This window comes from Budorcas taxicolor, chromosome 6, assembly GCF_023091745.1.
Source record: "Budorcas taxicolor isolate Tak-1 chromosome 6, Takin1.1, whole genome shotgun sequence".
NCBI lineage: Eukaryota > Metazoa > Chordata > Mammalia > Artiodactyla > Bovidae > Budorcas > Budorcas taxicolor.
Genome location: NC_068915.1, coordinates 20,326,607 through 20,351,426, shown reverse-complemented (window position 1 = coordinate 20,351,426; position 24,820 = coordinate 20,326,607). Strand labels below are relative to the sequence as shown.

The 24,820-nt window shown below is 37.2% G+C and overlaps 1 protein-coding gene across 1 annotated transcript in view; it reads left to right on the top strand.

Annotated features, from left to right (window-relative positions):
* The window catches only part of TET2 (tet methylcytosine dioxygenase 2), a 40,270-nt gene extending 27,473 nt beyond the window's left edge, over positions 1–12,797 (top strand). Inside the window, exons 7-9 of the mRNA XM_052642158.1 lie at positions 5,690–5,827; positions 8,541–8,895; positions 10,895–12,797. Coding sequence (XP_052498118.1) covers positions 5,690–5,827; positions 8,541–8,895; positions 10,895–12,390 — 1,989 coding nt within the window. The 3' untranslated portion in view covers positions 12,391–12,797. The remainder of the gene's footprint in view (positions 1–5,689; positions 5,828–8,540; positions 8,896–10,894) is intronic.
* The last annotated feature ends 12,023 nt before the right edge of the window (positions 12,798–24,820 follow it).

Genomic DNA, 24,820 nt, shown 5'->3' with positions numbered 1-24,820 from the left:
CTCCAATATTTTGGCCACCTCATGCAAAGAGTTGACTCATTGGAAAAGACTCTGATGCTGGGAGGGATTGGAGGCAGGAGGAGAAGGGACGACAGAGGATGAGATGGCTGGATGGCATCACTGACTTGATGGACGTGAGTCTGAGTGAACTCCAGGAGTTGGTGATGGACAGGGAGGCCTGGCATGCTGCGATTCACGGGGCCGCAAAGAGTCGGACACGACTGAGTGACTGAACTGAACTGAAGAAGACATCAGACCCATACTGAACTTCTAGAGATGAAAAACATATATGTGAATAAAAAATAGAGTAGATGGAATTAACAGCAGATTAGTGAGCCTGAATATGTGGTGATAGAAATGTCCCAATGTGAAAGAGGAAAAGCGAAATTGAAAAATAAAATGAATTGATCAAATGCCTATGGCACAGTATTATTACCCTAATATATATGTAATTAGAATCCCAGAAAGAGGACAGAGAATATTTTAAAATATAATGGCCATGTACTCACACAATAAACCCATTGATCCTAGAAGAAGCTCAGCAAGCCCCAAATAGAGGTTGTGTGTGTGAGGGGGGGAGATTAACAAAGAATGCTACATAAAGTCACATTAAAATCAATAACATGAAGAGCAGATGGAGGAGGGGAAAGAAAAGATATTATTTATAGAGAAAAAATGATCATAGACATAGAAAAATGCAAGAAAAAAAGATAGGAGAAACATCTTTAAAGTACTGGGGAAAAAAAATAAAACTATCAACCTTGAAATTGGTAAAGACTCTAAAAACTGAAGGCAAAATAAAAATTTTTTTTCAGACCTACCAAAGCTGAAACAATTTGCCACCAGCAGACTAACACTGCAGAGATGTTCAAGGAAGCCCTCTGATAGAAAGAAACTAGAGAGAAATCTGGATTGACAAAAAGGAATGAAGACATCATAAATAGTGGATATTTAAGAAAACTTCTTCCCCTTATTTAAAATTTTTTCTTTAAAAGATAATTTGCTGTTTTAAAATATATTTAAAATGTAGTTTAAGGCTCATAACATGTAAAAGTGCAGAAACTGGGGAATTGGAAGTATATGGTTGTAAGATTCTTATATATGGAATAATATAATACTATATGGATAAATTATTACACTACACTATAAACTTTAAAATAAGCAGCCACTAAAAAAAGTGCATAGTCCCCCAGTAAAGAAATGAGAATAGAATCCCAAAGCATTTTTAAAAATATGGAACCAAAGATAAAACAAATATAAAACAAATAGCATATGGTATATTTAATCCCAGCAATATTAAAAAAGCACATCAAAAGTAAATTTTTTTACCACTCCCAACTTAAAAGGTAGAGCTTGTGATATTGAATAATCACACTGATGTAAAACAATTATGATTTTAAAAAGCAGGAACCAAGAAATATTGTACTAATGTCAACCAAAAGCTGGAGTGATATTAATAGCAAGGTAGATTTCATGCCATAGAATATTATCAAGATCATTTCATAGTGATAAAAAGGTCAAGTTAGCAAGAGAACATAATCCTAACTATGCATATAATAAATAGCTTCAAATTATATTAAACAAAAACTGATAGAACTAAGAAATCTCCAACCGCAATCAATTTTCAGTATATCTTTCTCAATGACTATTAGAACAAGTGGACAGAAAATTAATAAGGAAACAGAAGACGTGAACAGCACTTTTAACCAAATTGATGTTATTGACATGTATAAAACTCCCCACACAATGACAGAGTTAACATTAATTTCAAGTGTACAAGGATGATTTACCAAGATAATTGTTTGGTGATCCAGAATATTAACTATCAGTAAATTTAAAAGTCACAAAGTATGTTCTCTGACCCTACAAAGTAGAAATCACAAATCTCAACAAAGAAACTATTTCAAACTGAATGAAAATGAAGATGTGGCATTTAAATTTGTGGGATGCAACTATGAAGCCTTGCTTAAAGAAAGATTTATAGCATCGAACAGTTATATCAGAAGAGTATAAAGCCTCAAATCAGTGATCTTCTACCCCCGAAACTTGGAGAAAAGGAGCACTCTTAGCCTTCTAAGAAACAGAAGGAAAGAAAAGCAGAAGTTAAGAACAGAAATCAATAAGATAGAATGCACAAAACAAAATATATCAGTGAAGCCAAAAACTATTTCTTTAAGTCAGTTTAATCAAGAAAAAAATAGAAGGTACAAATTGTCAATATCAAGAATTAGAGATGAGAAATTACTGTAGATCCTACAAATTAATAATAGAAAACATTATCAAAACTTTATGAAAATAGAATCAATGACTTAGATGAACAAAGTCCTTAAAAGGCGCAAATTACCAAAGCTTACTAAAGAAAAAATAAATAGGACATGGAAGAAACCTAGATGTCCATTGACAGATGAATGGATAAGAAAGTTGTGGTACATATATACAATGGAATATTACTCAGCCATAAAAATGAACACATTTGAGTCAGTTCTAGTGAGGTGGATGAACCTAGAGCCTATTACACAGAGTGAAGTAAGTCATATACATTACCATATGTAAAATAGATAGCTAATGGGAAGTTGCTGTATAACACAAGGAGCTCAACGCAGTACTCTGTGACAATGTAGAGGGCTAGGATGGGTGTGGGGTTGGGGAAGGGTGGGGATATATGTATATTTATGACTGATTCACATTGTTGTATGGCAGAAGCCAACACAATATTCTAAAGCAATTATCCTCCAATTAAAAATAAATTTTAAGAAAGAAAATAAATACCACAAATACTTCTGTGTCTATTAAAGAAATTATAAGTGAAAACTTTCTCAAAAAGAAAACTCCAAACCCAAATGATTTCCCTTACAAATTTCACCCGTTATTTAAGAAAGAGATAATCATGGAAATTCTTCTAGAAAATAGCCAAGAAGTAAATACTTCCCAATTCCTTCTATGAGACTGGAAATATCCTGATACTAAAATCAGACAAGGACATTAAAGAAAAAATAAAATCCAATGATCTTCATGAATATTAATATGAAAGTTCTTAACAAAATTTCATGCAAATACATCCAATACTAGTGTAAAAGGAATAATACATCATGATCAAATGGAGTTTATTTCAGGAACAAACGTTCATTTAACAGTCAAAGATCAATCAATGTGATTCACTGTATTAACCAACATATTGGGGGAAACAATATCTCAACAGAGAAAAGGCATTTGACAAGATTTAACATCCATAGAAGGAAAATTTCTCAGCCTAATAAAGGGCATAGATGAAAAACCTAAAGCTAACATGAGTAATGGTGAAAGACTGAAAGCTTTCCCCTAACAACAACTAAAGTGCTTAGTGTTTTTACGGCATGGCAGCAAGTTAAAGAAGTATTTCACTCCTTGACTTGTTCAAGGTGGAACTGTAATTTGCTTTACTCTATTTTGTGACATGAAACTTCTTCATGTTATTTTGTGATAAAAAGTGAGTGTTTGCTCAGTTCTGTCTGACACTTTGCAACCCCATGGACTATAGCCCACCAGGTTCCTCTATCTATGGAATTCTCCAGGTAAGAATGCTGGAGTGGGTTGCCATTTCCTACTCCAGGGCATCTTCCTGACCCAGAGATTGAACCTGGGTTGATCTGCATTGATCGACTCTGCGTTGGAGTCAGATTCTTTACCATCTGAGCCACCCATCCATTTTGTGTTGGGATCATGCCTGTTATCTAAGGTTGACCTTTGACATCTGTGAAAAATCAATAAATGGAAAGCTAAAATTAAAAAAAATTAACAAAAAAATTACTCAGCATAGGAAAAGGATGGCCATTCTTACCACTTCTAGTTAACATCTTTCTTTTAACTTCTCAACTAGGTTTTACTGTTTGTTGACAATGTTCTCTGTGCCACATTTATAAACATAAGTTTAATATACAGTTATACAGTAATAAACAAATACATAATTCTTTATCAAATGGATGTTTGCTTAATAAAATTCAAGACAGGCTTTCCATTTTCATCTTGGCAGCAAGCTTTTTGTGGCATCCTAATTTTTTAAATTGAGGTATAGTTGATTTACCACAGGAGTTTCACATGTACAACACAGATATTCACAACTATTAAAGATTATACTTCATTTATAATTATTGTAAATTTTCAGCTATGTTCCTTGTGCTGTATAAATATCCTTATAGCTTATTCTATTTAACATCTAACTGGAAATTTTAGACAGTACAGAAGGCAAGGATACAGATTGAATATGAAGAAATAAAATTGTCCTTATTTGCAGACAACATGTGTATCTACATGGAAAATTCCAAAGAATCTACCAAAAAACCTCCTAGAACTAATAAATGGTTTACAACAGTTTGCAAAATATAAAAATTAATTATATTTTCTATATACTAGCAATAAACAATTAAAAATTGAAATGAAAACCAGTAGCATCAAAAATGAAATCCATAGATACATATTTGGCAGAACTGTATAAGACCTATGCACTGAAAACTACAAAACACTGCGGAGAGAAATTATAGAAGACCTAAATAACTGGAAAGATATGCAGTGTTCATAGATCATAAGACTAAATATTATTTGTCAGTTTTTCCCAAATTAATCAATGGATTCAGTACATGACCTACCAATATCTTACCAGGTGTTCTGAAGGAATTGTCAAGGTGACTCTAAAATATATAGAGAGAAGTGTAAAGAATCCATAGTAGTCAAACAGTTTTTTAAAGACCAAAATTTGAATATTTTACTCCAGGATTTTAAGATTTACTACAAAACTACATATACTAGTAATCAAAACAGTTAGTTATTGGCCTACACACACACCAGTACACTATTACATAACAAAAGATCAGAACAGATAGTCTGGAAATAGATTCAACATGTATGGTCAAGTGATTTTCAATAAAGACAATTCAGTGGGATAAGTATATAAACTTTTTTTAACCACTGGTGTTTGAACAGTTGAATATCCATATGGAAAAAAAATTCTTTGACTATTCTCACACCCTATATAGAAATTAACTCAAAATGGATCCATTTGTATAAAATTCTAGAAAATGCAAACTAATCTCTAGTGACAAAGCCGATCAGTAGTTTGTGCTTGAGAAGAAAGTCATGCAGCTCAGCTGGTAAAGAATCCGCCTGCAATGTGGGAGACCCCAGTCTAACCCCTGGATTGGGAAGATCCCCTGGAGAAGGGAAAGGCTACCCACTCCAGCATTTTGGCCTGGAGAATTCCATGGACTGTATACTCCATGGGGTCGCAAAGAGTCAGACATGACTGAGCAACTTTCACTTACTTACTTACTGGAGAACAAAGTAGGAGGCGTGAAAGTAAAGAGGCATGAGGAAGCTTTGGGGAATGATGGATATGCACATTATTTTGTTTGTGGCAATGGTTTCACATATATTTAGTGTACTGTTTGATATATATATATATCAAACAGTACACTAAACAGCATATATTTAAAGTATAAGTCAATTATATCTCAACACTGTAAAATAAAAACTTTACTATGTCAAAGCATTTGCCCCATTTCGCCTCATTCCATTGTGTTTTGGGATATAAAATATAATACTAAGGAATTTTTTGACCTGCTCAGTATACCCGTCTTAAACTTTTTTGTCAGATGTGTGCCTAACAATTTCAGATGCCTAAGTCCTTCCCACTCATAGACGCACTTCTATTTTTCAGATTGAATATGAACACAGAGCACCAGAGTGCCGTCTGGGTCTGAAGGAAGGCCGTCCATTCTCAGGGGTCACCGCATGTTTGGACTTCTGTGCTCATGCCCACAGAGACTTGCAGAACATGCAGAACGGCAGCACACTGGTAGGTGGAGCTGAGGACAGGCTAGCGGCATGTGCTACTGAAGAGGAGAGGACGGAAGCTAGCAGCATTTAATGAGATGTCATTGTAGCGACCAGTGTCTTCATGAATGATTGCTGTTGCAAGTGACCTTATTTGGCATAACTAGTACTCGTATAACAGGTTGGCATATCAGTGGGAAACTGTTGAGAAGTATGTAAAAATCATGAAAATTCTTGGTGCTAATCTAAACTGGTGACTAAACATTGCTAGCTATAATTGGATAGCTTTCAGAATTTAGTATCAACTATCTGGTAAGTTACAATCAGTTCAGCAAAAAGTCATACACAAGCCAAGATACCAGTCTAACTTACATAGAGAAGATGTATGAAAAATGTGTCGCCATTGTCACAGTAACTACTATAAAAGGTTCAAAGTCCAAAACCACTATTGTAGCTACATATTACAGTCAGTGAAATGAATTGCCCTCAACTGGAAACTTTGCTAAGGGGAGAAAAATGGATCCATCTTAGGATGGAGCAGTGTGTTCTATACCAATAAAACTCAGGGTGTGCCCTTGCACCTAGAGGGATGATGACCCAGGATGGAGATAAAGAATGAAAAAGCGCAAGTACAGAAACTATAAATTAATCAACCTAATGAGTCATCAGTTCGTGAGGTTCTGATGGCAAGTATACTGGAGTGGTTTGCCATTCCCTCCTCCAGAATGCCAAAGAATTGATGCCTTCAAACTGTGCTGCTGGAGAAGACTCCTGAAAGTCCCCTGGACAGCAAGGAGAGCAAACCAGGCAGTCTTAAATCAACACTGAGTACTCGTTGGCAGGACTGATGCTGAAGCTGAAGCTCCAGTATTTTGGTCATCTGATGCGAACAGCCGACTCATTGGAAAAGTCCCTGATGCTGAGAAAGATTGAGGGCAGGAGAAGCGGGCATCAGAGGATGAGATGGCTGGGTGGCATCACCAGTGCAATGGACATGAACTTGAGCAAACTTCAGGAGATGGTGAGGGACAGGGACACGTGGTCTGCTGCAGTCCATGGGGTCGCAAAGAATCGGACATGACTGACTGGGCAACTGAACAACAACGAGTCATCAACATAGATATAAGTGTTAACTGAGGAAGATGAGACCTAACGTGGAAAATATAAGCCAGGCACTATAGTTCTATTACAGAGGAGAAAAGAATTCATAGAGGTAGTAGGCAGTAGAAGTAATTTGAGGAAGCTGGTGTGAAATTTTTGTTGAAAAGCAGAGAAGGTATTGATTAATACCTATAATTTAGAGCAGGGGTTGGACACTTTTTCTGTTAAAAAGCTTTGCAGGCCACATAGGATCTCTGTAATGTTCTTTGGGTCCCTCCCAATAAAAAGTTCTTTAAAAATGAAAAAAAAAAATCTTAATTCACTGACCATACAAAAAACAGGCTGCGAGGCAACCCAAGTTTGCTAACTTCTGATCAAGGAGAACAAACATGAGGCTTATCATCTACAATATCTTATATCATCGCTAATCAGGTATTGAACATCTGCTCATTTGGAGGCTCTGCTAGATTCTGGGGATTAGGGGAAATAAATGATAGATGGAGCTATAGTTGGTCCTGAAGATAATCAGATTCCTCTTCAGCAAGGAAATGGAAAGCAGGCAGAGGAAGAAAAAGTTTTCAAGTGGAGAGGAATTTACCTCTGATAGACTGCAATTTCTATGCAGTTAGATGGAAAGCTGCACAAGACAAGTAGAAGTGAGTAGGAATAAATTGTGGGAAAAGGTGACAGATGCTCAGAGACAAGGATTTGGGATGACTTCTGTGTACCATTTTAATACCATCACACATTAAACTTATTTACAAACGTAAATCTAACCATCACATTCCTTTCAAGCATATCTCTCAATGATTTTTATGTTACCTTGGATTTTAAATAACTGTGGTCACATTTTCTCTGTTAATTAAAAGCACTCAATACTCAAAGCTAGTATTTCAAAACCAACAAACAGTCTTTCAAAGCCACTGTGATTGTGGCCAACCAAAGAAAAAAAAAGTACCATCAAGTTATCAGAGCAGCAGAAGTAGCTTTTTTCCTTTTTAGAAAAGAAATGAGAAAGAAGAGAAACAATAAGTTAGATTTCACAGAGTATAGAGGAGAGAAAAGAAAGGTGGAAACAGCATTAAGTTACATATGAATCAAATCTTCAGGTCTACATTATTGAGATTTCACCTTGGTATCTGGTGCAAATTTCCTAAACACAGTTAAGGAGAGTTAGGTGTGAAGAAAGATGTGAAATTTCTTTGTGCACAAAAGTATGAAATGAGGCAAATGTGATATTACCAAAAACAGAGGAAGTCGTTTTGGTGGAGGAAACTTGTTTCTTTTTTGAAGAGGCTTCACCTCTAGCACATCTATTTTGTAAGTGTGAAAAGTGGAAGATTGCTACACTTTGGGTACGGTACAGTTTCTTCCCTTAGAAATGTCTGTGAGGAACAGGGTCTCTACAGGTAACAATTCCTGATAGATTAAAAAAAAAAAAAAATGAACTTATTTATCTTGATGTACCATTTTGATGCAGTCTTCATTAATAACAGACAAACATGGTTTTATGATAACAAACCAATCTGGCCCAGTAGGCCAGTGCCATGAATCTAAATACTGAGGAGAAACTCACACACATCAGCTTTCATTTGGACTGAAACTGAAGCTGTGCTCTCTTACTTCCCTGCCAGGTATGCACCCTCACTAGAGAAGACAATCGAGAAATTGGAGGAAAACCTGAGGATGAGCAGCTCCACGTTCTGCCTCTCTACAGAGTCTCTGATGTTGATGAATTTGGCAGTGTAGAAGCTCAGGAGGAGAAAAAACGAAACGGCGCCATTCAGGTACTGAGTTCTTTTCGGCGGAAGGTCAGGATGTTAGCAGAGCCAGTCAAGACGGGCCGACAGAGGAAACTAGAAGCCAAGAAAGCTGCAGCTGAAAAGCTTTCCTCTTTGGAGAACAGCACAAATAAGAGTGAAAAAGAAAAGTCAGCCTCATCTCGTCCGAAACAGACTGAAAATGCAAGCCAGGCTAAACAGCTGCCAGGTAAATCTAATGTGAAGCAGCGTAGATTCATGTGTTAGATGACACATTTTAAAAGTGAACATTGTTGATTTTGGAAGATTAAGTTCAGCCATGGTCTTCATTCTGTACCAGAATTTTCTCTAAGGGAGCAAGGCCCAGGCTTTGTTCTTGGAGCTGTAATGAGATGTTGCACCATTAGCCCCGGTTTGAGGAAGAAGTTTGGATTTTATTTTCTAATAAATGGCAGAGTTTTATGGTAAGTGACGTGGTGAAATTAGAGTTATTAGCAATGACTGGCAAGCCAAACTGGAGGTGGAGCAACTAATAGTTTGGAGACGGATGCAGTCAACTGAGAGGGAGATAATAAGAGCTTGAACTTTGGTGTAGTGAAGATGATAGAAGCAAATTCTTCCAAAATGATTATCAATACATAAGTGACAAACCATTAGAATGAAGGAGAAAAAATAGTTAAGGATGACTCTAAAGTTGTAAGCCCAGATAATAGTACTATTTATTGAGATATGGAAGGGGAAGGGCAGGAGAATAAGATACTTTTCCTTAGCCAGGTTGAGTCTGAGGTATGCAAGGGGGCTCCACATATAGTTCTTATAAAACTTTTATCCATCAAAATAGATCACATCTATAGTTATAGCAATAGAGCATTATTTATCAATACTAATAGTAGTGAATGTTCTTTCTAAAGCTTCTCGTTTTATGACTATAGTTAATACTCTAAAAAATAAAATCATACAACATGTTGTCCATATCCAAATTTAAGAGATGGTATTGACCTAGCCATAAACAAAAGAAAAATGTATATCTTTTGCGTTAGTATCCTGCTTTCCTTGGAACCACCCATCTCTGCTGCACTAAGTCAGATCTCCCTACTGATTGATTTGTCTCTGAATCTCAGAGATAAAACTAAGTAATTTAGAATCATATGTCAAAGATGTTTAATAAATATTTGTTGATACGTTGATTTACACTAAGTAAATCCTATCCACTCCCTGATAGCTCCTTTAAGTTAGCTGTATAGTATAATCAGGAAGAACTTTGCATCTAGTTCCTTCTAACTGGCCTCTGCAGTAGTCATTTCAGTTTTCAGAACTGCCATTGCAGCTCCATTTATCTGTTTTGATCTCATATTACTTTTTTTTTTTTTTTCGCTTAAGTGAAGTCATGAAACAGAAGTGTGACTTTTACCAGTTTCACATACAAAGCTAAAAGTTTCTTTAAAGTTCTATCTATAACTGTGAATTTCCTTCCTGGAAAGCATGCTAATGAAATAGAGTTTGCCAATTGTATAAAGTGTTTTGGATATTTAAATGAATGCTTTTTTCTCTTTTTCCCTCATAGCATTGCTAAATCTTCCATAACAAATTTTCTTGCTCCTTTACCCATTTAACATTGTTTGCCAGGCAATGGAGACATAAAGTGAAATGAGACAGGATGCTTTCCCTCAAGGAACTGCTTTACAGTGAGGTGAAGAAAGAACTGAAAATGGATAATTCCAGTATCCATTATATATAATTCCAGTATCCAGTATATTATGACTGTTGCTTTATCTGACTTATGTTTGCAGTGACTCTGACCACGAATTACAAAAGCACTAGAAGCTGGCTTTAGAGAAGGCTTCCTTGAGGAAGGGATGACTGCGTCAAGAAGGCCAGGGAGATGGGGAGGACGGACAGGGCACTTCAGTAGACAGTGTGGCGTGATCAAAAGCACAGAAGCTCCAGAGCACGTGGTGCCCTCAGTGGAATGGCTTTTGGATGTTTGATTACATTTCCCACCATTCACCCAGTTGTACTATATGGATTCTGCCATTTTATTTCTAACGCTTTAGACACAGAAAACTGCGAGACAGTGATTAGAGAGCTCTGATGTTACTCTCGTCCTTGTTTGACGGGTCTTGCATAATTCTAGTCCTGGTTCTCACTTGCATGTAAACATCCTCACTGGCCTTCATAAAATGATAATCGAGCATATTTGTCCCTGCTCTCTCTTATCCTGTCCACAGAACTTCTGCGACTTTCAGGACCAGTCATGCAGCCGTCCCAGCAGCCCCAGTCCCAACCCCAACTGCAGAAACAACTTCCACAGCCACAGAAGCAGCCGCCACAGCTGCAGCAACCTCAGCAGCAGCCCCTGCAACAGCAGCCACGTCACCCCTTAACTAATAACTCTCAGTCAGAGTCGGTCAGCTCTTACTCTTCATCTGGATCCACCAATCTGTACATGAGACGGCCCAATGCAATGAGCCCTTATCCAGGCTCTTCGCACACTTCAGATATTTATGGAGGGGCCAACCCTGTGAACCTCTATTCCACCTCATCCCAAGCTGCAGGTTCCTATTTGAATTCTTCTAATCCCATGAGCCCCTACCCTGGGCTTTTGAATCAGAGTAACCAGTATCCATCATATCAATGCAATGGAAATGTATCAATGGACAACTGCTCCCAATATCTGGGCTCCTATTCTCCCCAGCCTCAGCCCATGGATCTCTATAGGTATCCAAACCAAGACCCTCTGTCTAAGCTAAATCTGCCACCCATCCACACACTTTACCAGCCAAGGTTCGGAAACAGCCAGAGTTTTACTTCTAAATACTTAGGTTACGGAAACCAAAATATGCAAGGAGATGCCTTCAGCAGTTGTACTATCAGACCAAACGTACACCATGTAGGGACATTCCCTCCTTATTCCACGCATGAGATGGATGGCCACTTCATGGGAGCCACCTCTAGATTACCACCCAATTTGAGCAGTTCAAACATAGACTATAAAAATGGTGAGCATCACCCAGCTTCTCATTTAATCCATAACTACAGTGCAGCTCCGAGCATGTTCAACAGTTCCCTTCATGCTCTGCATCTCCAAAACAAGGAGAACCACATGCTCTCCCACACAGCCAATGGCTTATCTAAGGTGCTTCCGGGTCTTCACCCTGAGAGGACTACTTCTGTGCAGGAAGGCTTGCACAAAGTACACGAGGCTGGCAGTCAGGAAAAGCAGCCTTCGGCCGCCGAGGACAATGATGAGGTCTGGTCTGACAGCGAGCAGAGCTTCCTGGATCCTGACATCGGAGGAGTGGCTGTGGCTCCAACTCATGGGTCAATTCTCATCGAGTGTGCAAAGCGCGAGCTGCACGCCACAACCCCTTTAAAGAATCCCAACAGGAATCACCCCACCAGGATCTCGCTTGTCTTTTACCAGCACAAGAGCATGAATGAGCCAAAACACGGCTTGGCGCTCTGGGAAGCCAAAATGGCCGAGAAAGCCCGTGAGAAAGAGGAAGAAGGTGAAAAGCATGGCCCGGACTATGTGCCTCAGAAAACCCACGGCAAAAAGGTGAAACGGGAGCCCACTGAGCCGCATGAACCTTCTGAACCCACTTACCTGCGCTTCATCAAGTCCCTTGCTGAAAGGACCATGACCGTGACCACAGACTCCCCAGTAACTACATCCCCATATGCCTTCACTAGGGTCACGGGGCCTTACAACAGATACATGTGACGGCGCCCCTTGAGTTGGTTACCTCATTTGAAAAGACCACAACCAACTTGTCCGTTAGTGTAGTTCTCATGACGTGGGCAGTGGTGAAAGGACACAGTAATCCTGACAAATGTGGTGGGAGGAACCTCGGCTCACCAGCAAAACAAGAGGTCATCTTACCATAGCACTTAATTTCCACTGACTCCTGAGTGGTCACAGATGGAATCTAGGCAAAAGACCAAAGCATTCTATGCAAAAAGAAGATGGAGAAGGAAGTGTTCCACGATTTACATTTTTAAACACTGGTTCTATTACTGGAGGAGACGATATGTAAATGTGATTCCCTACCCCTTACAACTCTGCACATCTGTGACCACTTTTAATAATACCAAGTTTGCATAGTCATGGAACACAAATCAAGTACTGTAGTATTACAGGGGCAGGAATCTTAAAATACCATCTGGTGCTGAATATACAATGTACTGAAATACTGGAATTATGGCTTTTAAACATGCAGTTTTTACTGTAATCTTAATATTAACTTTTATTTATCGAAATAGCTACAGGAAGCATGAATAGACAGCAAAACACTGAATTAGTTTGGATGTTCTAAGAAATGGTGCTAAGAAAATGGTGTCTTTAACAGTTGAAAATTTAATGCCTTTATATCATCAAGATGCTATCAGTGTACTCCAGTGCCCTTGAATAATGGGGGTACCTTTTCATTCAAGTTTTTAATCATAATTACCTATTCTTACACAAGCTTAGTTTTTAAAATGTGGACATTTTAAAGGCCTCTGGATTTTGCTCATCCATTGAAGTCCTTGTAGGACAATAAACATATATGTACATATATATATATACACATATGTATATGTGTACAAACATGTATATCTATAAATATTTTAAATGGTGTTTTAGAAGCACTTTGTCTACCTAAGCTTTGACAACTTGAACAATGCTAAGGTACTGAGATGTTTAAAAAAAAAAGAAAAAAACGTTTACTTTCATTTTAAAATGAAAAGTTGATTTTTTTAAGGAAAGCTTTTAAAATATTTTTGCTTTTAGCCATGCATCTGCTGATGAGCAATGTATCCATTTTTATTACAGCCAGTTACATCCAAAACGGGGCTTACTGGATTCAAGGGAATACATTAGTCTACAAAACACATGTTTTCTGGTGCTCATCTTACATGCTATACTGTAAAACAGTTTTATACAAAATTGTATGACAAGTTCATTGCTCAAATATGTAGAGTTTTAAGAATTTTCTATTAACTGCAGGTAATAAATAAAAGCATGCTACAGACTCAACAAAGCTAGTTCACTTAAGCCAATGCTATTTTATGGATCTGTATGGTTCCCTTTGGCGAACCAAATGGCAGTCTGCCTTTGTGTTGATAATTGTACATTTTAATGTTGTCATTTCTTAGCTTAAGTGTCCTCTTTACCAGAAAGATTGAGCAGACTGATGACTGCGTAAGATGAATAAACAGGGTTAGTTCCATGTGAATCTATTAATTAAAAAAAATTTTAAAACAGGCAGCTGGTTTGCTGTGGTGGTTTTAAATCATTAATTTGTATAAAGAAATGAAAGAGATGTATAGTAAGTAAATTAAATTGTAAACAAACTTTTTTAACGCAATGCTTTAGTATTTTAGTACTGTAAAAAGAAATTAAAATATATACATATATATATAAATATATATATATAGATTTGAAACAGAATTCACATCATGATGGTGCTACTCAACCTGCTACAAATATATCATAATGTGAGCTAAGAATTCATTAAAGGTTTGAGTGATGTTCCTACTTGTCATATACCTCAACACTAGTTTGGCAATAGGATATTGAACTGAGAGTGAAAGCTTATAGCATTGTGTACCATCATTTTTTTCCAAGGCTTTTTTTTTTTTAGTTAAAAAAAAAAAAAACATACCTTTTTCCAATACTTGATTTCTTAGCAAGTATAACTTGAACTTCAACCTTTTTGTTCTAAAAATTCAGGGATATTTCAGCTCATGTTCTCCTTATGCCAACACGTCACCTGTGTTCATGTAAAATTGTTGTAGGTTAATAAATATATTCTTTTTCAGGGATTTAACCCTTTTATTTTGAATCCCTCCTATTTTACTTGTCTATGTCCTGATGTAACTAAAACTAATCTTGTAAATCTGTTGGCTGTTTTTATTGTAAAGAAAAGCATTTTAAGAGTTTGGAAAATCTTTTGACTGTTTCAAGCAGAAAAAAATTACATGAAAATAGAATGCACTGAGTTGATAAAGGGAAAATTGTTAAGTCAGGAGTTTGGCAAGTGGCTGTTGGCTAGAGTCTTTAACTCTCTAAATAAACGATGTTTTGACCCTATAATCAATACAGGTACAGATCCACAGGACTTTTCTACACAAGCAAACACTTAGGGGGATGGTGTGCAATCAACTGTACAATTATGTCTTAGTCTGTGTACATTTTTGCTTACTAACATTTCAAATAAACTCAATCATTGGAGGCCTTTGAGTTTTATTGGTCAAATCTTAATGGACTTTTCTTTAAAAAATTTTTTTTCTCTAGTTTTTGGCTGTGACCAGTTTACAAGCATTTCAAGAACGTTTGCTTTATATATGTCAAACTGCATGATTTGAATGTTTTGCATATGCCAGGTATCTAACCCCAAACATTTGGTTACTACATGCACATTTGTTGGTTTTGAGTCAACCATCCCTAGATGAGTGATGATTTGGTTTCTGTACCAATCCACTGTCATTTGTCAAACTGCTGGCCAACAGCAGGAAGTCTAGTTTGGGGAGTTGAGGAGAGGCTAGGTAGGAAGGAGAAGAAATTAAGTGGCATATTGTAAATATCAGATCTATAATTGTAAATATCAAACCTGCCTCAGAATGAATGGAAAGCAGATCTCCAATTTGCTTATATAGGAATATCAGGTTGACTATATAGCCATACTTGAAAATGCTTCTGAGTGGTGTCAACTTTACTTGAATGAATTTTTCATCCTGATTGACGCACAGTGGTGTACAGTTCACTTCTAAAGCTAGTGGTTAATTTGTGTAGGAAACTTCTGCAGTCTGACACTAAGATAATGAGTTCTGTGTGCATTTTTCTACGCTTTTTTTAAAAACTTATTTTCATGAGATGTTTGGTTTGTCTATAAAAATCTGAGGATGGTTATAAATACTGTAAGTATTGTAATGTTATGAATGCAGGTTATTTGAAAGCGTTTATTATTATATCATTCCTGATAACGCTATGTGAGTGTTTTTAATAAAATTTATATTTATTTAATGCACTCTAAGTATTGTCTTGTTGTTGAAGTTTCTGTTCACTTCCTGAATTACTGCCACCTCAGTGGGGCTGGAAAACAGTTGCTTTTTAAAGATACTTTTTAGATGGTTATTCTTAATTGTAAACTATATCTAAGGTAGCATCCAAATAATTAAGGCCAAAATATTTCTCTGATTGAATAGCTATTCAGCTGACTTTTTTTTCAAGCTTACTTTTTAACCTACTCACTTTTCACGTGTAGCCAGTGTCAGGATGGAGTGACAGCTCTTCTGAGGACCTCAGCTGACCATCCCTCCTTGTGTACAGTCTCAGCACCATTAGTGACAGCAGGGACCCCAGAGTTGAGTTCACATTGCTTAAGTCTAAGGCCAGCCCTTTTCTCAGATCCTCATTTTCCTCTTCCTGTCCACTCTTAATGGAAAATTCCTCTCCCTGCCTATGAGAAAGGCAGGCAGTGTTAGGAAGGGGAGTGGGAAGAGGTGGTCTGAGAAGCACCAGACAAACGCATATCTACATCCACCCCACGTGGCTCCAGGAAGCTGGAAGCTAGGTTGCCCTCCTCTCGATCCCTTCCCTGTCATGTGAACCGCTCCTCACACAGCCCCTGTGCACTCCTGCTGAACACTTTATAGAAACGCAAGATAGAAAACAGAGTTACACGTTCTAATTACCTTGAGTCTTCCAACTACCGTCCCTACCCCTTCTGAAACTGGTAGAGAAATCATTTACATCATGCATGAAGTAAGGGAATTCTTTCTCATATTTTTCTCTCTGTCAAATAGTCATTCTTGAACCCAGAAAATGACTGCCTTTTAATAACCTTTGAACTCATTGCCTGGGTGATTCCTCTAGCATTCTACTCAAAGCCAGGGTGGGAAGAAGCAATGTCACCGTTAAAAAGCAGTAATGTGGGTTTTGTTTTTGTTTTTAATTTCAACCCTCTGGAGATGTTGTCAGTTCTCGTTTCACAATCCATCCTCTGGCTTAACCTTGGGAACTTCTAGCTCTTCAGGTTTGTTAGTATGCACTGTTCCAGGCAAGGGCAATTTAAGATTCTGTGAGTGCAAAAGCTTTTCCTGCCAGGGGCCTTCCTGATCTCACTGGCCAGGCAGAGGCTGATGCCAATTCCCCATAAATGAAGGTGTGGGCCACTTTGCTGCTTCCGAGCCTGCAGGTGGACTGGAATCAGGGAGACAGCTGATAATGACAGACAAGCCAGCATCAAAAGCTTTCCTGGCCACTTGCCTCCTCTGGAAATAACTGCCAAGAATGAACGTTTTCATGCAAGCAGGCATGCGTACAGCTGCCGTGTCACACATACCCTTTGCTCCTTTCCTTGGTCTCTAGTTGCTCTAGCATAAAACCCTCCTGCTTTGGGTGATTCGAGCTTCTATTCCTTTCCATCAGCTGTGTAAGAACCAAATTCGGTGAGAAAAGACCTTATTCATCCCAGCAGCTACTGCTCAAGCTGCAGAGAATGTTTAATTGGTTTTGTGGGTTTAAAGGCCACCTGAAGGCGAGTGTCCAGCATCTTTCTTAAATCAATGCAGTGGGAGAGTGCTGGCCACAGGAAGACACTTGCTAACTAATTTCAGTCTCAGGCTTCGCAGTAAGGGGTGGGGCACTTCCTCCCTGCCTCCCTCCCGTGAGAAACACACTCTCTAGTTAGAGTGGCGAGAAAATGTTCACAAAAGATGCCCAGCAGAGAATTAGCAGTAATTATAGATTATTTCAGTTTTGCCAGCACTCTTCAGTTTCGAAGAACAAAGATACTTTTGTTCCCATATTCTTGAGGCCACCTGCCTGCATTTCCCTCTCTTACAAAGCAATTTCTCACAAATATCTTTGCTCCCTCTTGAAACATTTCCCTCTTGAAAGGAGCCACTCTTTCCCTTGCATGTATGCTGCACAAATATGCTTTCTTTGGGGGCTTCCTTTTATGCAATTTCAAAAGAATTTCTCGACTCAAATTGACATTTTACTCTCTAATCAATTCTTAATTCAAACTGAAATGAGATTTCTCCTTAGGTGTTGAGTAAAATAGCAGTTACACAGAGATACTCCACTTCTTCCCTACCCCCACAAGAATGAATTCGGATGATTTAAATTCACGGATAGGCGTATTCACTGAGCACTTGCCTTATATTCCTTGCACAGAAGAGTCCCATTAATAGAAATCTGGGTGGTGGTGCTTGAAACTTGAGATGCCCCTAGTAGCCTAACACCTCTCTAACAAGCAGCTCTTGACTGAGCTTTAAGGAACATGCTGAAGCACCAGCAGCAGTATAGCAGAAAGCATCAGGTTTTGGATGCAGACAAGCACTTTTACTGGTTAAGCCTCATCTGTAAAAGTCAGTAAAATAGTGCATTCCTCACAGGGATATGGTAAGGATTAATAAGAATCTAAAACTTTAAGTACAAACTAGAATAAACGGTTATTTTTACAAAGTGTTTCCTTTCCCTCCCTTCCCTTTGCTTCATGCTAGCCGTTGCATCCCACTGATCACACCCCAGTGCTCATCCAACTGACTCCTCACCACAGGACCTGGCATTCCCTCACCCTTGACCAAACAGGTTTGTGTAACAGCATATGAGCTCTTGATCATGAAGCACCAATAGAACCTCAAAGCTAGAGAGAAGATAGTGACAAAAACAAGGAAATAATTCTCTGTCATATACTCTTATTGAGCCTCAAACTGATTTTCAGATAAGTAAATCATCCCAGAAAAGAAAGTAAAAGTGATAGTCCGTCAGTCGGGTCTGACTCTGCGATCCCATGGACTGTAGCCCACCAGGCTCCTCTATCCATGGAGATTTTCCAGCCAGCTGTTGCCATTCCCTTCTCCAGGGGATATTCCTGCCCCAGGGATGAAACCCAGGTCTTCTGCATTGTAGACAGATTCTTTACCATCTGAGCCATCAGGGTATAGTAAATAATCCCCTGGTGACTGGGTAAAAATTCCAGTAATTGGAATGACATCACAGTTTCTAAGATACTAAATACACACCAAAGTCCAATAAAAAGCTCAAACAATTTGAGTTAAAATCAGAAGGAAAAAAAAAATCAACCAGAGCATAAAATAAATGACTGAGGAAATTTATTTGTATTTCCTTTCCTTATAATATCACCTACTAACAGGTATATATTTCATGAAATTAATGTCTATAATATCCATGTTTCAAATATGTGTATTTGAATAAAATATTTTAAGGGAAAATATATTAAAATGAAAGAGTTATGTTTTAAATATTATGTACCACTGAATAAATTTTCATTTTTATATTCCCTAGATGATGACTTACAATAAAGAACTATAACTTTGGGTTCAAATCCTGGCTCTGCATTACTAGTGTGCAACCTTGGGCTATGCGCTAATCTGTCCTCCATTTTTCTCAATTTACACATCCCAAAAATGAAAATAATAATAACTATGCCACAAGGTTGTTGTGAGGAATAAATGAGTTCATTTAAAGTACATCAAATGCACTAAAAAAAAAAAAATCACATGTTAATTAGTTGAGCTAAAGCTATATTTTCCTAACATAGTGGTTTTATTTTATGCATTTTCAAGTCATTAATGAGAAAAAGGAAGTACATTTTAACTTACAAAATCAGGGATAAGCAGATTTGAATTAGATCTTAGAGATCACCTTTTCCACCACCCTGCTTTTAAATAATCATTCATTCATTCACCCATCCATTAAGAAATAATTTAAACCTTCATTCTTAAAGCTGGTTTCAAGTGCATTTCTAGGAGTTAGGCATCCAGCAATGAGCAAAACCAATATGTCTCTATCTTTTGGAGCCTATATTCTAGTTAGGAAAGAGAGACACAGAATAAAGTATTAATAGATAAGTGCAGGAGGAAAAAGTAAAAAAGTGAAAGTGAAAAAGTTGGCTTAAAGCTCAACATTCAGAAAACTAAGATCATGGCATCTGGTCCCATGACTTCATGGGAAATAATGGGGAAACAATGGAAACAGTGGCAGACTTTTTTGGGGGGGGCCTCCAAAATCACTGCAGATGGTAATTGCAGCCATGAAATTAAAAGACGCTTACTCCTTGGAAGGAAAGTTATGACCAACCTAGATAGAATATTCAAAAGCAGAGACATTACTTTGCCAACAAAGGTCCGTCTAGTCAAGGCTATGGTTTTTCCAGTGGTCATGTATGGATGTGACAGTTGGACTGTGAAGAAAGCTGAGCGCCGAAAAATTGATGCTTTTGAACTGTGGTGTTGGAGAAGACTCTTGAGAGTCCCTTGGACTGCAAGGAGATCCAACCTGGGTGTCCATTCTAAAGGAGATCAGTCCTGGGTGTTCTTTGGAAGGAATGATGCTAAAGCTGAAACTCCAATATTTTGGCCACCTCATGTGAAGAATTGACTTATTGGAAAAGACTCTGATGCTGGGAGGGATTGGGGGCAGGAGGAGAAGGGGACGACAGAGGATGAAATGGCTGGATGGCATCACTGACTTGATGGACGTGAGTCTGAGTGAACTCCGGGAGTTGGTGATGGACAGGGAGGCCTGGCGTGCTGCAATTCATGGGGTTGCAAAGAGTCAGACACGACTGAGCGACTGAACTGAGCTGAACTGAACTGAAAAAGTAAGGCAAGTTAAGGGGAAAGGGAGCACTGACTATTGGGAGGAATGCTGGATTTTCTAAATAATCAGTAGTCAGCCAAGGAGGTTTTACTGACAGTATTTGAAGATGAAAGTCATGTGGATATTTGAGAAAGAGTATATAAGCAGAGAGAAAAGCAGGAGAAAACTCTAAAGTTGGAAAACTCAGAAAAGCTGTGGCCAGACCAGAATAAGCTATGAAGAGAGTGGTAAGGATAAAGTCAGATGGTGGCCTTCACTCTAAAACAATGAGTGAACAGCCTAAGTTTACTATACAAGGAACTAGAAAAAAAGAACAAATTAAGCCCAAAGTTAGCAGAAGCAAGGCAATAACATAGATCAGAGCAGAAATTAATGAAATAGAGACCATAAAAAACAATCAAAAAGATCATTAAAATTAAGAGCTGATTTTATTTTTTTTTTTGAAAAGATAAAGAAAATTTATGAACTTTTAGTCAGACAAACTTTGAAAAACTGGAAGAGGACAAGGACTCAGAATCACAAAAAAACAGGAGAAATTAAAACTGATAGCCCAGAGATACAAAATATCATGATAGACCATTAAAAAAAAGTTACATGCCCAAAACTGGATAATGTAGACCTGGATAAATTCCCAGAAACAGAAAACTTCTAGAAAGACTGAATCATAAAGAAACAGAATATGAAAGATCAATAGTGAGTTAGGAGATTGAATCAGCATTCAAGTAGGTCAACAAACAAAAGTCCAGGACCAGACTACTTCCCTGGTGAATTCTACCAAATATTTAAAGAAGAACAACACCCACTTCATCAATGGACAGTTCATACAGGCAAAAAAATCAATAAGGAAAAGTAGCTTTAAATAATATATTTCACCCAAACAATACCTATAGAACATTCCATCTAAAAAGAGCAGGGTACACCTTCTTAAGTGCATGTGGAACTTCCTCCAGGGTAGATCACACTCTAGGCCACAAACAAGTCTCAAAAAACTTAGGAAGGCTGGAATTATATCAAGCATCTTTTCCAACCACGATGTTATGTAAGCAGAATTGAAAATAGGAACACAACTTTATAAATCTATGGGACAAGGCTTTCCTGGTGGCTCAGTGGTAAAGAATATGTCTGCCAGGGCAGGAGACATGGGTTTAATCCCTGATCCAAGTAGACATCACATTGCATGGGGCAATTAAGCCCACTTGCCACAAATACTAAGCCTGTGCTCTAGATCCTAGGAGCTGCAACTACTGAAGCCTGCATGCCCGAGAGCCTGTGTTCTGCAAAGAGAAGTAACTGCAATGAGAAGCTCAGGAACCAAAACTACAGTGTAGCCCCCCTGAGCCACAACTAGAGAAAACCCCATGCAGTGATGAAGACCTACTACAGCCAAAAATAATTAAATAATAAACAAATAAATCCGTGGGACACAGCAAAAGTGGTTCTAAGAGGGAAGCTTATAGTGATACAGGCCTACGTCAAGAAACAAGTAAATCTCAAACAACCTATCTTTCCATATAAATAAATTAGAAAAAGAAAAGCAAATCAAGCCCAAATTCAGCAGAAGGAAAGAAATAAGGATCAGAGAGGAAATAAAGATTAAAAATTAAATCAATAGATCACTGAAATTGAGTTGTTTTTTAAAAAATTTTAACTTCAGCCAGACTCATCAAGAAAAAAAAGAGAGGGTCCAAATCAAATAAAGTTAGAAATGAATGAAGGGAAGTTATAACCTCTATCACAGAAATATAATCATATGAGAATACTATGAACAGTTATATGCCAATAAACTGAACAACCTAGAAGAAAGGGAAACAGTCTTAGAAACACTAAATCTTCCAAGAAAATCTGAATGATCATTTACTAGTAATAAAGTTGAATCAGTAATCAAAATCTCTCAATAAATAGGACAGATCTCTTCACAAGGGAATTCTATCATATGTTTAAAGAAGAGATCTTTCTTAAACTATTCCAAAAAAATTGAAGAGGAGGGGTTACTTCCAAACTCTTCTACAAGGCCAGCATTACTGTGATATGAAAACCAGACAAAGCAATAAAAAAAAAGAAGAAAAAGAATACTACATAACAAAATCCTTGATGAACATATATGCAAAAATCCTCAACAAAATATTAGCAAATCAAGTTCAACAATACATACAAAGGATCATATATCATGATTGAGTGGGATTTATTCAGGAATACCTGGATGATTTAATAACCAGAAATCAGTCAATGTGATATACCACATTAATGAAAGAAGTATGAGAATTACATGATAAATCTTCATAGATGCAGAAAAGCCTTTGGTAAAACTCAAGATCCATTGAAGATTAAAGATCTTATCAAAGTTGGTATAGATGGCACATGCCACAAAATAATAAAGGATATTTATGACAAACCCACAGCTAACATCATTTCACTGGTGAGAAAGACAAAGATGTCCACTCTTGTCACTTTTATTCATCAGTCTTCATAGCCCGAGTCACAGGAATAGACAAAGAAAGGAAAATAAAAAGCATCCAAACTGGAAAGGAAGAGGTAAACCTGTCACTATCTGGAGGTGACATGATAGGATATATTAAAAACAAACTGAAGATTCCGCCAAAAAGTCATTAGAATTAATAAGTGAATTCAATTCAGTGAAGTTGTAAGATACAATAATTACAGAAATCTGCCGAGCTTTTATCCGTTAATAATGAACTATCACAAACAGAAATCAAGAAAGTAATCCCACATGCAATAAAGTAAAAAAGAATAAAATGCCTAGGAATAAATTTAACTAAGAATGTGAATACTAAAGGACATTGATGAAGGAGATTGAAGACAATAGAAATACCCTATGTTCATGGATTGGAAGAATTAACATTGTTAAAATGTCCATGCTACCCAAAGCAATTTACAAATTTAATGCAATTTCCTATCAAATACTTATGATATTATTCACAGAACTAGAACAAATAATCCTAAGATTTGTATGGAACCAGAAAAGATCTTGACTAGCCAAAACAATCTTGAGAAAAAAGAACAAAGCTGGAAGTATCATACGCCCCAACTTCAGACTATATTGCAAAGCTACAATAATCAAAACAATAAGATACTGGCACAAAAACAAATATATAGATCAATGGAACAGAAGAGAACTCGGAAATAAGTCTATATTTATAAGGTCAACTAATCTATGATGAAGAGGCAAAATTGTACAATCTGGAAAAGAGAGTGTCTTCAATAACTGGTTTGGAGACAACCAGAGAATTTCATGTAAAAGAATGAAACTAGAACATTTTCTCACACCACACACAATAATAAACTCAAAATGTATTAATGACCTAAACCATAAACTCCTAAAAGAAAACAAATAGTAAGCTCTTTGACATTGGTCTTAGCAATATTTTTTGGATCTGTTTGCTCAAGGAAGGGAAACAAAAGCAAAAATAAGCAAATGGCTTTTGCAAAGCAAAGAAAACCATGAAAAAAATGAAAAGTCAACCTACTTTTTCCAAAATGTTGGGAGAAGATATCTGCAAACAATTTGATAAGGGGTTAATATCCAAAGTATTTAAATAACTCATAAAAGTTAATATCAAAAATAAAAGCAATAGAATTTAAAAATGGGCTGAGGACCTGAATAGGCATTTTCCCCAAAGAATACAGATACAGGCACACGAAAAGATGATCACCATCACTAATCATTAGAGAAATGCAAATCAAAACCATACTAAGATATCGCCTCACATCTGTCAAAATGACTATTACAGAAAGACAACAAGTGTTAGCAAGGATGTGGAGAAAACAGAGCCCTTGTGCACTGTTGGTAGGAATGTAATTTGCTGCAGTCACTATGGAAAAGAGTATGAAGAATCTTTTAAAAATTAAAAATAGAACTACAATATGATCCAGCAATTCCCTTCCTGGGTTTTTATCTGAAGAAAAAATACTAATTAAAAAAAATACAGACGCATATTTCTTGCAGCATTTTTTACAATAGCCAAACTATGGAAGCAACTCAAAGGCTCACTGATAGATAGATATACCCACCAACCCACCCACTTAAATACTCAGCCATAAAAAAATGAACCTAGAGCCTCTTATACAGAGTAAAATATGTCAAAAAGAGAGAAAAAAATAACACATATCAACACATATATATGGAATCTAGAAAAGGAATGGTGACATGGATGTAGAGAACAAATGTAGACACAGAAGGGCAAGGAGAGGATGAGATGAATTGAGAAAGTAGCATTAATATATATTTATACTTTCATATGTAAAATAGCTAGTGGGAAGTTGCTATATAACACAGAGAGCCCAGCCTGATGCTCTGTGATAACTTAGACTGGTCAGATGCAGGGAGGGGAGGGAGGTATAACAGGGAGGGGATATATATATAATTATGACTGATTCATGTTGCTGTATGGTAGAAATCAACACAACATTGTAAACCAATTTTCCTCCAATTAAAAAATAAATAGACTAATGAAATTTTGCCATTTTCAATGTGAATGGACCTAGAAGGTGTAATGCTTAGAAAAAATAAAAGAAAAATACT